Source organism: Ascaphus truei, chromosome 3 (assembly GCF_040206685.1).
Source record: "Ascaphus truei isolate aAscTru1 chromosome 3, aAscTru1.hap1, whole genome shotgun sequence".
In the NCBI taxonomy this organism is placed as follows: domain Eukaryota; kingdom Metazoa; phylum Chordata; class Amphibia; order Anura; family Ascaphidae; genus Ascaphus; species Ascaphus truei.
This window is the reverse complement of record NC_134485.1, coordinates 237,371,334-237,386,067: the sequence shown is the minus strand read 5'-3', so window position 1 is coordinate 237,386,067 and position 14,734 is coordinate 237,371,334. Positions and strand designations below refer to the sequence as shown.

The 14,734-nt window shown below is 40.4% G+C and overlaps 1 protein-coding gene across 4 annotated transcripts in view; it reads right to left on the bottom strand.

Annotated features, from left to right (window-relative positions):
• Positions 1-14,734, bottom strand: part of MAP4K4 (mitogen-activated protein kinase kinase kinase kinase 4) — a 164,005-nt gene that overhangs the window by 52,735 nt on the left and 96,536 nt on the right. For all 4 annotated transcript variants that reach the window (XM_075590401.1, XM_075590403.1, XM_075590404.1 and 1 more), the window contains exons 4-8: positions 9,636-9,761; positions 6,198-6,308; positions 5,434-5,524; positions 1,492-1,622; positions 467-521 (exon numbers count right to left, since the gene is read on the bottom strand). In XM_075590401.1, coding sequence (XP_075446516.1) covers positions 467-521; positions 1,492-1,622; positions 5,434-5,524; positions 6,198-6,308; positions 9,636-9,761 — 514 coding nt within the window. The remainder of the gene's footprint in view (positions 1-466; positions 522-1,491; positions 1,623-5,433; positions 5,525-6,197; positions 6,309-9,635; positions 9,762-14,734) is intronic.

Below are 14,734 nucleotides of genomic sequence, written 5' to 3'. Positions count from 1 at the left end.
CTGAGAATAACAGAGAAAAGAAACAGATAAGTGGGCATATTGGATGTAGCATTGGGGCTTCTTTGTTCTACAGAGAGAGACAGACCTTGCAGGGGATCGTACAATATGTAATTAACATGTGCATCCAACTCACTTTAAGTAACACACTGGTAACTGCACATCAACATGACAGAACCGAATGGCAAGAACTTGTTACAAACATAACCAACAAATAACACGTATGGTCCTTAACTCAATGCTGCAAGTGTATTGAAGTTTTTGCACCGCTACATTAACCTACTTCTCATATTGTATAGGAGCCCAAAAGTCAAAGCATTCACACTTGCCCATTCATTGCCAACAGCAAAATCACTAAAAGATTACATTTGCTAGGCAATTAGCAATAATAATAATAATGCCATTATCCTCAACATCAGTGTAAATGCACAGAAGTTCAATTTACAACAAATGAAAAAGAAATACTCACGGGGAGCTCCTTCTGCCATCTCAATAGCTGTAATACCACATGACCAAAGGTCACTCTGCAAAAAGAACCATCAGAATTTAGACTCTAGATTATGATGTCACTTTTCAATGTTTTGAAACAGCAGCACCTCTAATCCAATGATTATTTTTTTATTTCCATATAAAAGTATCCCAAAGATTATTTTTTTATTTCCCTATAAAAGTATCACTGCATCCTAAATATAAAACAGTTTATTTTAAAATCAGCCCACTTCCACCAGTGAACATTTAATATAAAGAACCAAGAGAGGGTGGTTTGGGCTTTAATAAACAATACTACCCACCCCTTTCTCCAGCATGTTGATGAAATAAAGCCCATTAGCATCACTATATAAAATTTACAATTTAGAATGATAAAATATACATTAGCACAGTAAATTTAAAAAGGTTGCTAAGAGTGGGTGTAGTGTATTGTGAAAGGCACCGAAAGCATACCCAGCATTTAAAACTGAACATACATTGCTGCTTGCTATCAAAAAAGCACCAGTTTATGTCGCATAAGACAATATATTTATATTTAGAAAAACCAATGAGCGCTACAAATGTCAACTGGTTTTCTTAAAGCAGAAAACCCACACAAGGAGAGGTTGTTTATTTTTTTAACATATCTTGAATCGTGGTGGTCACCTGGAGCTGAATCATGCTACTTTCAGCTTCAGGACCCAGCAGGTTATATAGAACGATGGTGTTCCATCCTGGGGAAGCCACATCGTCGTCAAATCATGCAGAATCTGCTAGCCAATAGGAAGCAGTAACGTAATCATTTGCAGATTTTTATTGGACAGTGCCCATATTGATTTTATCATGGGAAACACTGGCACCAAAAATAGTATGTATTTCAGGAACGGGGGTTCTCAGAGCTGATAGTACAACAACATTCGGCCCCCACCACACCCTCTTCCCAACAAAATTAAAACCATTTGTATTTTGGGTGGGATTGCGCCTTTAAAGATTAATTTGCTGACAATACGCTGTATTCATACTCACCCTGTAATCGTAGGTAGCATCTGGATTCTCATCACAGGCAATAACTTCTGGGGCCATCCAATAAGGTGTACCAATAAATGTATTCCTCCGGCCTACAGTCCTGTCCAGCTGTGCACTAACACCAAAATCCACTGCAGGGAAAACAAACCGTACAGTGAGAGCTTACAATAACCTGTGAATCAAGACTGCAGAGTCAATAGATCTATAAACTGTAACATCCTCAGAAAACGTCGCATAGGAGACCGATATGTTGACATGAAACCAATATAATTTGCAACAGGGCACTTGTACTTTGGTAATCTTGGTTATAACTTTATAGACTTAGGTTTGTACATATATTCAGCGCATCTCATTTTTGTATTTGTTTACTTCAATGTGGAGCCTTTTCTGTACTAAAGAGAAGAGTAGTCCCAAGGGGGGCGTAGGCGGAGCACTGCCAAATCAATGAGGAAGAAAGGAGAGGGGGCTGCATCCAGTACTGATAAAAAAGTTTATTTAAGTGGTCAAAGCATGAACATAAACACTTTTACGCGTTTACCACCTTTTCCAGACAGGCACAAAACATCAGAGCTATCTTAACTAAGCACTGGGACGTATTGAGATTAGACAAAGACATAGAGAACTTCATCAAAGACCGTCCCAGGATGGTTTTTAGAAGAACTAAGACCATCGGCAATAGAGTCTCTCCAAGTCTTTTTGACCCTGATAGACAGAATAAGTTGAATAAGGTGAAAGGCTTCTACAGTTGTGGAAATTGCAAGATGTGCAAATATGCCTATCCTATTAAACATATTAAGAATGTTACACTGGCGACACACTTTATTCGAGCTTGGCTAGTCCCACGAATTCGGGTATACCCGGGTGTATTGAGGTTTGTGACTGTTTTCTGCCCGAGTGCATTGAGGTATTTTCCAAGCAGGGATTGAAGCATTTTATTCCCGCTGGCTGCAATACTGCACAGTATATATATATATACTGCATTACAATTCATGAATTTATGCCATCTGGTAGACACGGGAAGCATTGCAGCCTATTAAATTCTAATCATTATCATTTAACAGATCAGCCGCCCATCAGCCAGGCATGAACCCAGGCTGGGCAGGCAAACGCAACGGGGCTTGTCAGAGGTGAGGAGCGGCGCATTCCAGGTATCTGCCAGGTACATACCGGGTATTTGCTCGAATAAAGTGTGTCGGTGCAGTAACACAAAAAAGAACCACATCTTATCCTCTTTCATGACATGTAACACCAATTTTGTCGTGTATGTACTCAGGTGTGAATGCGGGTGTTCATATGTGGGTAGGACGATTCGTCCATTGAAAGAGAGGATTACAGAACATGTAAGAACTATCCTCAACAAAGATGAAAGATATCCAGTGGCACGCCACTTCTTACAATGCCAATCCGGCTCCACTAAGGGTTTCAAGTATAGTGCGGTTGAACACGTACGACCCCATGTGAGGGGAGGAGATAGAGAGTCATTGTTGAACAAAAGAGAGATGTTCTGGATTTATGCCCTTGGGTCTATGGCACCCAGGGGCATAAATCTGGACTGGGAACTCAAGCATTTTCTTGCTTAAATTATCTGAGCACCCAGAAATTAATAGATTTATTATACGTAGTTATGTATTTCTTCGTTTCTCTTTTTATCATTGTTCTATCATTATTCCTTGATACCATTGATTCTGTATTGATTTTGTACTGTCTTCCCCTTCCCCCTCCCACCCCCCCCCCTTTTTCCCCCCCCCCTCCCTTCCCCCTCCCCCCTTTCTTTCCTCCCCCCCCCCCTCCACACCCCCCCCCTCTCCCCATTCCCATTCCCCCCCCCCCCTTCCCCCTCCCCTCACCCCTCTCTTCATACACCCCCCCCCCTTCCCCTGCATTATTACTACATATGCACAAAAGAGGGACATTACAGTCTTTTTATTCATTGATTGTATTAGAGGAGTTGATTCTTATCATTTGTGGATCTTTATCTCAATGATCATTAATCCACATAGATGCTTATATGCTTCATTTAATTCAAAATCCTTTTTCAAATTCCATTCATCCGTTGAATATTGTTTGTTGCATGAATTCTGCAATACATTACCATTATGTTTCACCCATTAAGAATTTAGATATATTTATATCTCCTATTGAAATTTGTTATACTTGTTTCGTGGGTCTACATATGCCAGTTTTGCTAACCGGGCTGTTGTTCTGGCTGATAAGTACTGATAATAACATTGCACTAGATGACTCATGCCACGTGTTTAACATATATTTTGTCATGAGCCTTTCTATCCTAAATAGATGGTTTTTATCCGTGATTTTAATTTGTTGTATAATTATTTATGTTATTTTTAAGGTGTTATATTTTCACAATGTGTTTTGTAATTTTTCCTGCAGCTATGCCTCTTATTCCTGTCATCTCCCGGTCCCACGGCTCACTTGGGGGCGAGATCTCAGGGAGGCTACTCATTGGTGGTGTTCTCAGCCAATGGGCTGGTCTCTCTGACCAACTCGCGCGAGTTTTCGGCCCCGTGACGTCATCGCCGAGGGCGGGGGACAGCTATGAAACAGGTATGCATGCAGACGCGGATACACTTTTTGAGAAAGGGACGCAATTCCCGAAACGCGTAAAAGTGTTTATGTTCATGCTTTGACCACTTAAATAAACTTTTTTATCAGTACTGGATGCAGCCCCCTCTCCTTTCTTCCTCATTGATTTGGCAGTGCTCCGCCTACGCCCCCCTTGGGACTACTCTTCTCTGAACCTCCATGGACGTGAAGCACCCACTACAAGGACAGAGCTGTGCTGTTTAAGGGGAATTCCATTGAAACGAAGATCATCTTTGGTATGTACTTTTTGGTTATGTTGGGGCTTGTTTGGGGACTTTATGGTATATATGGAGACCTGAGCTAGCCACACAACGCCATCAGTACATATATACCACTTCATGTACCATTACACATGGTTTACCTGCATCTCCCCAGCACTCATATTTGCTCTACACCTTGATCATTGAGGTTATTACCAATACCCCTCATGCACTTTGCCCTGAGTCAGCTGAGACCCGTCTATAGGGATACCATCCCTTAAATCCTGTCTATTTTCTGTACTAAAGTTAGGACAATGTGAAGTAAATTCAATGCATGCCAAACACTAATCTTGAAGTCTTCAAATAAAGTTTGTATTCGCCATGGTTTTCTTGGGCCAGTCCCCATTGCTTGGGTCTGTAGAAAAACCTCATCATAGCTTTAATTTGTAAATTCCCATTTTTATTTAAAATGTCTTGAGAAACGACCAGGAAGCTTAAGCATTAGAGAGAAAAAATATATCACAAAGTTTCATTAAATTGTATGGATTTAAAACGTATGGTACCTATTCAGTTCGTTAACAGTCAGTTGAAAACAATAACGATTAAATTAATAAAAACCATTGGACAATGTCCAGAGAATACAATGAAAGCATGTAATCATTTTGCAATAGTCTGCTGAACTATTAGCCATATGCACTATCTAGCTTTCATAATGTTACTTATCAATCAAACTTTTCCACAGATCTTAGGGCCGTTTTTTTTAGTTTTGTTTATTAATCTCACAACATGGTTAGGATAAAAAAAAAAAAAGTAACATGTAACATGCAACACTGGAGATATGGAGGTAAGTGGATGGTTGAACAAGCCCCAGTGAAGTCTTCTTGATCTATAAAGAGCATATATGTACAACAAGACACCATATCTGGTTAGTGTCAAGTATCAATATGTTTTGATTTCGACTTTAGAGTCATCTTTTAGATTAGATTTGCATCCATCAAAACAATGAGGAAACGTAAATAAGATAAGGCTTCAAATGCTAAACCTGTGGGTATTTTTTATATAGCCAAGACACACTGCTCGGCACTTTAATTGCTTAAAGAGCTCAACTATTCTACATGACAGCATTTATATCACCTACCAAGTTTCACCTCTGCATTCTCTGTCAGCAGCACGTTTTGTCCTTTAATATCCCTGTGAATCACGTGGTGGGCATGGAGATGAGCCAAGCCCTGAAAAACGAGCACGTTAGAACAAAGTGTGAGTTTATAGGTTGCTTGATGAAGAGATACATTTACTGTGCTGAAACAGCATAATAAAACGGCCGGTTAAAGACCGAGCCAATGGCTCTCACAGTGCTTTGTCTTGAAGACATGGAACCCGATCCCCGGTTTATTTATAACGGTTTGCATTTGGCAATCATTCTGATGAGCAAGGAGACTGAAGCCAGATTACGTAGACAGTATATAAAGCCGAGACAAAGCAAGGTCAGAATTACCTTTTGCAAAGCAAACAATGAAAGTTAACTGTAGGATATTGGGCATTTGGTAACACACAGGCCTGTTTTGTGCATGTGCTTTGTGGATAGAATTACAGAACAATTTGTTGCTCCGCCAAACGTATGAATCATTTATCAAATCGTACCACACATACAAGGTAGGTTATTACATGGCTAATTTTCTTGGCGTCTAGCTGATTCCCTGAGGCATTAAATTGTGCTTTAATGCAATTGGCACCCCTTTGCTGCTTAATGGAAACCCTATGACGGCAATGCTCTGATGATCCTTTCTGCAGAAAAGGGATTCCCTCTCTTCGAGGTACCACTGGCCGAGACCAGCGGATTCATATTTCATGACCGTTCTGGCAATTGCATTTAGTACTAAGCAGAGAGCATTTCTTCCTCACCCTGAGTATCTCGCGGGAGATGTAAGCAATCCAGTCTTCTTTCAGAGTATTTCCCTTTGTGTTCTTCACCAGGTCGGTGATCGAACCGGCACCACAGAACTCCATCACAAGCTGCAGGACAGAGGAAGGGGAACAATGAATATTGCACCAAAACTCTGAAAAGGTTATGATCAGGGTATCTATAACACAATGGCAGGGGACATGATCAGGCCCCAGCGCACATAACTTCACTCTAATATCTATATCTTACAAACAATGTAAAAATATAATGCATAAAACTACAACAACAAAAAAATTCCCAACACCTCCATGGCCAACTCTTATGTCGCCGCTAAATATTAATTTTCTTGTTTTGCGAGACCCCATTATAGCATCAGTGACATTAGCAAAGAATGCAGGACATTGTAGAGCCAAACACTAGAAAGTGACAAAACAAATGTATATTTTACTTCGAAGTATCTTCAGTGCAATTATGCAAAAGTGCACAGTTGACTTACTATAATATAGAGGGTAATTTTTCATACAAAGGGAACTGCTTACCCGGTGTATGAGCAAATGCACCAGAATAAATGATGAGACCACTTCCCCTGTGCATCTTAAAACTATCTAGAAATTCGCTCATCCGTTATGCACCAATCCTTTGGACAAATGAACAGGAAATCATAAAATGTATGTTTGTGTATCTGTCTGTCTAGCATTCTTATCTTGATGGCTCCTTTTATCCATTCCTGTATTTTTTTTTTTTTTTTTTTTTATAATCTTTGGTTATTTCAAGAATTCAGACTTTTTCAAGGGCATTCGCAAAGCCCCTTTGAGTCTATCCAATTCTTAACCCCATTCAGGGCCCAAATATCACATGGCCCAAAAATACGCAAACAACATTGCTTGTTGATTGCCATCGCAGAGATCACTTGTCACTGAATCTCTCCCCCTACTGCCCTGAATGTAGCATGAAGTTTTCTTCGAATATCCAGATGACTGCTGCGTCTCGGAGAGGAACACAAACAAAAGGCCCCCAGAAGAAGCAAATACAACTAGATGGCATGATCAGAGATGTAAACGTTTTCCTAACCCTAAAAAAAAGATGGGCAGTACTGAAAACATGAGATAGATCTAGAGATTATATATGTTTTAATATACTGAGCATCCTTTGATTTCTATAGCCGGTTTAACCTCCCAAGCAGTGCAAGGTCTTTGTAAGGCTGCGTTTATAGTGTCGACGACACGACCGATGATGCTGCCACTGGTGAAAGTTGAACTTTAGTTTTAAGCAACATCGCTAGCGACAAGGCCAGTGACGTCACCAAGGAGGAGGGCATCGCTCGGTGATTGGTTTAGAGAGTCACATGTGGTGACTGTCTCTAAAAAAAATATCACATTTCACTGGCTTCCAAATTTTTGTTCGCGACGTCGCTGTCGCGCTTACTATAAGCACATGCGACGGATTCAATGGATTTGTTTTGGAGCGACGTCGCGTCGTCAGGCACTATAAGCGCAGCCTAACACTTTCCTGTTCGTGATAATTTGTTATTAATGTTACTATCGGTTTGTGCTGCAAACTGTAACAATAGATAATGTTACCTTAGCAATACAAGGATACCTTGTAGCGGCTGAGTTACTGACTGAAGGATTGATTGAAACGGAAAGGCGGCCATTTAGCTAGGCACACAATCAGGATTTTTACAGATTTATAACAGGAGCACCAAATGATTGCCAGTTTAGGTAAAAGTTTAGAATGATACATTTTCCCATGCTTTACATATAAAAATAAGGAAAAAAAAGTAGGAAAAAGAGGGGAATGTAGTATTGCTACTTGAAAATATTCAGATATTTGTCCGTTGATTTCCTCTACACTTCCTAAAAAGCGACATTCCAGATCTAGGACAGAGATTAACACCATTTATTTGAAATACGCAAGATGCAAACAGTATGTGCTGTGGAGAAGCATAATCAATACTCCTACAACAGCATAGCTGGTATGTAAAAATGAAGTCGTTATCATTGGCTCTAATTAATTACAATATGAATGACCGTGAGAACATTCTTGTATTATTTTATTTAAATAATCAGCAATTATGAAACAAATATTCTATTTTATACTACAGCCATTAAATGTTGAATTGGGTTTATTTTATGTCGTTTTCTGCAAGTATTCCAGAATAATGAGGGGAAAGGGAACAGAATATATAGCCTTTATGTTTTTTGTTTTAATAGCTTGCTCGGAAATTTGAATAGTCTTTAATTTTTTTATGCATGTCAAGGCTTTTTGTTGAATAACTTCGAGAGAACAATCATTTTTAACAGAAACATTGTTTTTAGCCTAATGTTTACTTTCTATTAAACCTTTATAGTTGCAGAATGAACACCAATATGAAAAAGGACAAATCGTGTACATGGCAAAAAGGAAAATGTATACACCTGTATGTAAAAGAGCTAATTTACTTGCTTTACATTATCCTAGATGTATATACTACAATATAGTCATTTCCCAGACTCTGCTAAATTGACAACAGAAAGTCACAAAAACTGAACGATACTCGACATCTATTGGCGTTTGCTTAATTATAGAAGGGCAATTGAAAGAGACCCACAGATTTAGCATTTGTGGTGTTGGGATTTTATGGAAGAGTTCATAACAGAAACTTTAAACGCCCATGTTTACTAAGCGGTGCCAAATCATAAGACACCTTCTAGCCACAGAATACGTGTAACAGACCAGGGGTGGCCAACTCCAGTCCCCATGGGCCACCAACAGGTCAGGATTTCAGGATATCCCCGCTTCAGCAAAGGTGGCTCAGTCACAGAACGCCACCTATCCTGAAGCAGGGATATCATGAAAACCTGACCCGTTGTTGGACTGGAGTTGCCCACCCCGGTTATAAACAATTCACTTGAATGAGCTTTGAGGTGCTTTCATCGCCGGAAGTTATCTTATGGCATAGCACGGCTTGGTAAACATGGGCCAAAATGTCTTAAAATAAAAGTGGAGTTGTTTAACATTCAGAAATAAATCAGCTTGCCAAAATGGCGAACATGTTCCGCTTTGCGTTCTCCTTTGAATGGTTCACACACCAGTAGTTGATAATATTTACATGATCTACACCAAAGTTCTTGATACATTTCCTATACAGCATTGAAGCCCACAGACGTCTTTTCGAGGTCTGTGTATCCTAGTATTGTGTAACTTATCCCATATCTGTGCAGTCTGAAGTGCCATTTAAACAGCTGGCTCAAACAATCGATAACAAAAAAAAAGCTTATAAATTGGTCAAGTAAATATACCTGCAGACAATATTTCACTCTATACGATATGACTCCTACAGCTCCCAGGTCAGTGTTCAAACTTCTGTCTGCCAATGTGGTTTAGCAGAATGCAGAAACAGAAGTTTGTTCTGCAGCATGTATACACGGACATGCAGTAGCAAGTCAACTGCTTACCCAGAGCTGGTCATCATGCCCAGGGGGGCTTTTCTTGATGAAAGCACCATAGTAAGTAGCAATATTTCTGTGATGGGAATATTTCTTCAGCATATTGATTTCCAGTTTGATTTCTTCTTCTTCATCCTTGAAAAGAAAAGAAATATGATCACCACCAGGCACACTGAATGTATAAGATGTTCTGTAGAGATTACATTGACAGGGCTAAGGTGGAAGCTGGGAAAAGGAGTGCGAGTGTCATTGTGTATATAAAAACATTTTGTTGATCGCACTCAAAAATTAGATATGGTCACAAGGACATTCCACAAGTTTTGCTTTATTTTTTTGTGAAAATGTCCTTGTGACCATATCTAACTTTTGAGTGCAATCAACAAATGGTCTTTTTCTTATCTAAATTGGGATGATGAAGGACTTCTGTCTTGTTTAACTGCACTGCTTGCAAGACTATTTTGTGTAAATATAACAATGTGAGCCCCACTTATGCATGACGTCTGCAAGTCTGCCATCAGAGCCTATTACTTGGCAACTAATGCCTGCAGAGTAAAGCGCACTGTTTTTGGTCCATCTGAACGGCTATTCTTTCTTTACCCGAGTTATAAGACAGATGATCCAAGACTGCACGTTTTAAGCAGTTCACAGCGGCCCTTTAGGGCCAACAAATAGGGAACTTCCTCCGAAGCGTATAGATCAGATGGCAATATACAGGACTAATTACTTGGAACTGGATCTCATGGCTGATTAGTCGTTGGCACTGCTGCTTTAACCACAATATTTAGAACACATTTAATCTGGAATGCAAGCCATTTCCGTTTCCTATCTGTGTATGAGGCAGACACCACAACAACAGTTTAAGAGTTTGTCTATAGTTTTTAGGCATCTTTAAAAAAAGAAGAACAGCAAAAACTTTACCATTAAAGCACAGTGCTGCAAGTGGCTGGTACTGTTCATGTCAAAATATTATAATTGCTTAATGTCTATAAGGCAGCAAAGGATAAATATATATCCATGGATTGTCTATGAATGGCCGGATTCTATTTGTAGTGGGTTTAGAAATAAAGAGTTGCCAGAATCTAGTTGTAATAGGAATGGTATAATTCTGATCTGATATGTGCATGGCCATGTGCTATAATCCATCAAGAAATATAGGCTCCTTTTGCATTTTAAACATATATTGGGCCATATTTACCAAGCAGTGCTATTCAATATGCCACCTTCCAGGCCAGGAAGGGGCCGTAATGTCATCCATCACCAGATTTGGGATAGCACCGCTTACTAAATACGGGTCAGTCTTCAGCATCTCTACAATACACATTATTTTCTGAGAGCTGAACAGTCACTTTAATCATAGAAGGCTCAAAAAGCAAAGTCCCATTTAAACAGACACGTCCCATTTTAAAGGTTTATCTTTTATATTTGTCATATTAAGGTTAACCTGATGATTGCAATATTCCAAGTACATTTTTGGGGGGAAAGACAGCACAAAGCAGAACATGCATCACCGAACCCAGATTGTTTGGAGAGGTTTGTGAGTTTAAAGGTCGGAGAAAATGTACAATGGGTTAAATTTATGTACAAATGTAATTTGTATGCGGTAAAATGCCTGACATCTATCACAGCTTCTCTAGGACATATTACTAGAAAATGCCAATTCTTAAATTGCAAATGGAAACACAATGAAGTTTGCGTACAGACACCACCTCTCCTCTGACTATCTGGTGGAATAAGAGGAGACAGGATTATATGCACCATATGTTTATCATTTTCAAAGCCTAAGTGCCCCAAGAAAAATGATACTCATGTCAAATCCTCCAGAGTTGTAGCCTCCTGGTCTAGTTGGCAAATGTCCAAAGGTTAACCTGTTGCATCAGTTAAACACAGGGTTTCCCAACATTTTAACCTCACAAGTACGATAACAGCTTTTATATGTATATAGCTTGTTCACATGTAATTCTGTGCATGCACAAAATATATATGCTATACTTCCATTTATTCAGAAGTGCTAGTTAACTGGAGATTTACAATTGGCGAACCCTGTAATGATGAAACATTTTTTTGTTTGCTTTATACTGTATATTTTGGTTCGAATGAATATTAGACTTTTACATGTTGGAATTTCCAATGATCACTGCCAATCTGAATAAGGCCTGTAATATAGGGCCCAGTGTTGCGCGTGCATGTTTCGTTTATATGTTGTAAGCGGTGGCGTGCGCGGATAGGGGGCGTGGCTATAGACATCACAGCAATAGCCGCGCTGTGATTGGCTTGGCAGCGTCACGGCAGCAGCACGAAAATACTAATTTTCTTGTACAGTGGCGGCCGCCCTGAGTCTAAAGCGGCCGCCACCGCAGGTAATTTAAAACCCCGTGCAGATGCGGGCTTGTTTTTTTTTTTTCCGGCGCCGCAGGCGCTTCTATTGTTCAGCGCCATTAGCGCTGATTGGAGAAACGGCCGTGAAATGCGGCTGACGCGCGGCCAATCTCGGCGCAGAAAAAAAAGGAGAAAAAAAATTGCGGTCAAGCTTTAGATTAAGCTTAGCCGCAACAGTATTTGCCCTGATCTGCTGCGCCAGCACTCACTGCCGTGCGCGTCTCGACTTAATCAACGTCAGCCTCCCACAGTCAATTGTAATTGACGCGTGCGCGCACGGTAGCGAACTAGCGCGCTCTAAATTACAGGCCTTACAGATTACTAGTAAACGCTGCATACCTGGAAGGAGGGGGGGGGGGGGGGGAAGGGGCTCTATAAAAAGAAAACGTATGCCTGCACTACTAATCAGGATGTATTTAAATTGGCCAAAACATTTTTGGTTTAAAAACGGTGATTCAGAATAAATGTTGGGCGACTGCACCTCTACTCATGAACAATGCCCTCTCCAAACAGTAATAAACAGGGTATGTGTTGGTTTAACGGCGGTTTAAGACTAGGAGCGGGAACAACCCATACAGGTCTTTTTTTTTTTATATATATTTCATGTTAGTTTTTTGTCTAAAAAGCAGAACTTTTAAATACATTCCATTCAGTTTTAAAGGAGATCACTTTGTTCCCCCTAAATACCCATTGCTCTTAAGCACTAAAAAGATTGCCAATGGCAAGATACACTGGCAAGGCTTCCACAGCCCCTAATTGTGCAATGTATGTTAAGGCCACTACAGGAAGTAAACAGTAACAATACACGCACAATCCCAATGCCCCGGAGTCATCAAAGTGCAATCCGCTATATTGCACCCGAATCAGCAATATCTGCCATAAAAGTCAGCAGATACACACTGACGGTTTGGGGGCAACGTGTAGTTCATAGCCAGCATCATCCTTACCAATGTCTGTTAACTTTAACCGATTACTTGACCTTTTTACAAGTATGCAATAAACTGAATTAGCATCGACTTCCTACAGTGCTAAAAGGTAATCATAAAAGGCCTGCTGCAAAATTATGCAAGACTGGAATAGTCTCTCTTGACACAATGAGCAAACGATACAAAATACCTTACGTGAAAGGAACCATTTACCATAGCAGACAGCAATTATTATTATGTAATTATGTCATGAGTCGGATCTACCCAGATTTTTCTCTTTCATTTGCTGGCTCAAGGTTTGTGCAGTCATGGAACTAATTAACTTAACGGAAGATTATAATGAAGTGACAATGCACTAGAAGACAGTATGTTGAAGTTAAAACAAGTAAAAACACAGTTAATAGGATTTATTTTTTATTTACTAGAACCGTGATGAGGGTCAATCGTATGAAAAAAAAATAATCTGGGAGAAGAGACGTCACACAAAGTTTAGAATGCAACACAAATGTATCTGGAACCACGGTATATTGGATACCATGTCCCTAGTAGCTTACCACATACAGATATTTGTTGTTGTTTTATTGCATATATATATAAAAATATAGCGATGCAGCAAAGATCCTACAATTTACGTGCAAGATGAGAAAGACCGTAAAAATAGATGTGTTTGAAAGCTTGTAATAATTGGTCAGGCACACAACCAAACCCGCAACATTTATTTCTCAATCTTCTGACATATGGTATAGTCAAGCTAATGTCACCTGGGAGAGGGCCTCTCTATTCTAATCCTCAACCACAAGGCACTGCGGGCGACAGACAGTACTGCTGGCTGCTCGATATGGTTTGCAGAATACACTGCAATCCCAGGTGCAAGCAGATTATGGTGAGGATTGACCTACTGACTACATCAACACTGTGCATTTAGATTAGAGCAACCCCACTGAGTTCATGCTGGGATAAAGAGAAACAGAGACAGAAGTGCGGTTAACCCTTTCCTGGACAAGCTAACAATGAGAACAAATGATTTACTGGCAGTTGATTAGCCTCCAGATTAAACATATCCTCGTGTTAAGCATAGACGAAGTTCTGAAACAAAACGCTAAAACAGAAGAAATGCGGTTGCTTTTCTGCAACTCTACACAAGTTAGACTGCCCGTTATACTCGTACCTACCCATGTAGTGCATACATACATACATACATACATACATACATAAATACATACACACACATATTTGAGCAACATATATTAGGGCAATGATTTTCAACCGAGTTCTGCGGGTGCCCACCGAGGGTTCCGCAGCCGAAAGGGGGGGCTCGGTGGCTCTCCTGCGTTCACTTCAATCACCTCCCTCCTTCGGTCAGCGCCGAACGTCAGGTCCAATGCTCAACCGGAGGAGGGAGATGTGGACTGGCAGGCCCTGGTTATCTTCCCTTCGGGGGAGAGTGAGTGATTACCTATTCCCCATGTCCTGCTAGAGGATCAGGGAAGAGCTAGGACTGCTGCGGGGGGCCTTGACCTGTAGTGCAGGTCCAGGGACCATCTGAAGTTTGAGAGACCAGTGCTGTGACTGCTTTGGGCAGAACTGCCTAGAGACTGTGCTGAACAGAAGACTAAACCAGTTCCTGTTACATATACCTCCTGCCTGGTGTGTAATCTTTCCGTGGGGGAGAGGAGTCTGTTCTACTGTGGGAGAGTACCTTCATATATCTGGAGCCTACAGCAGATGGAGGCACTGAGTACCATGGAGTAAATGTCAGGTATGTACACAGAAGCCTGTTCTGCAGTCCCCACAAACATCGGCGGA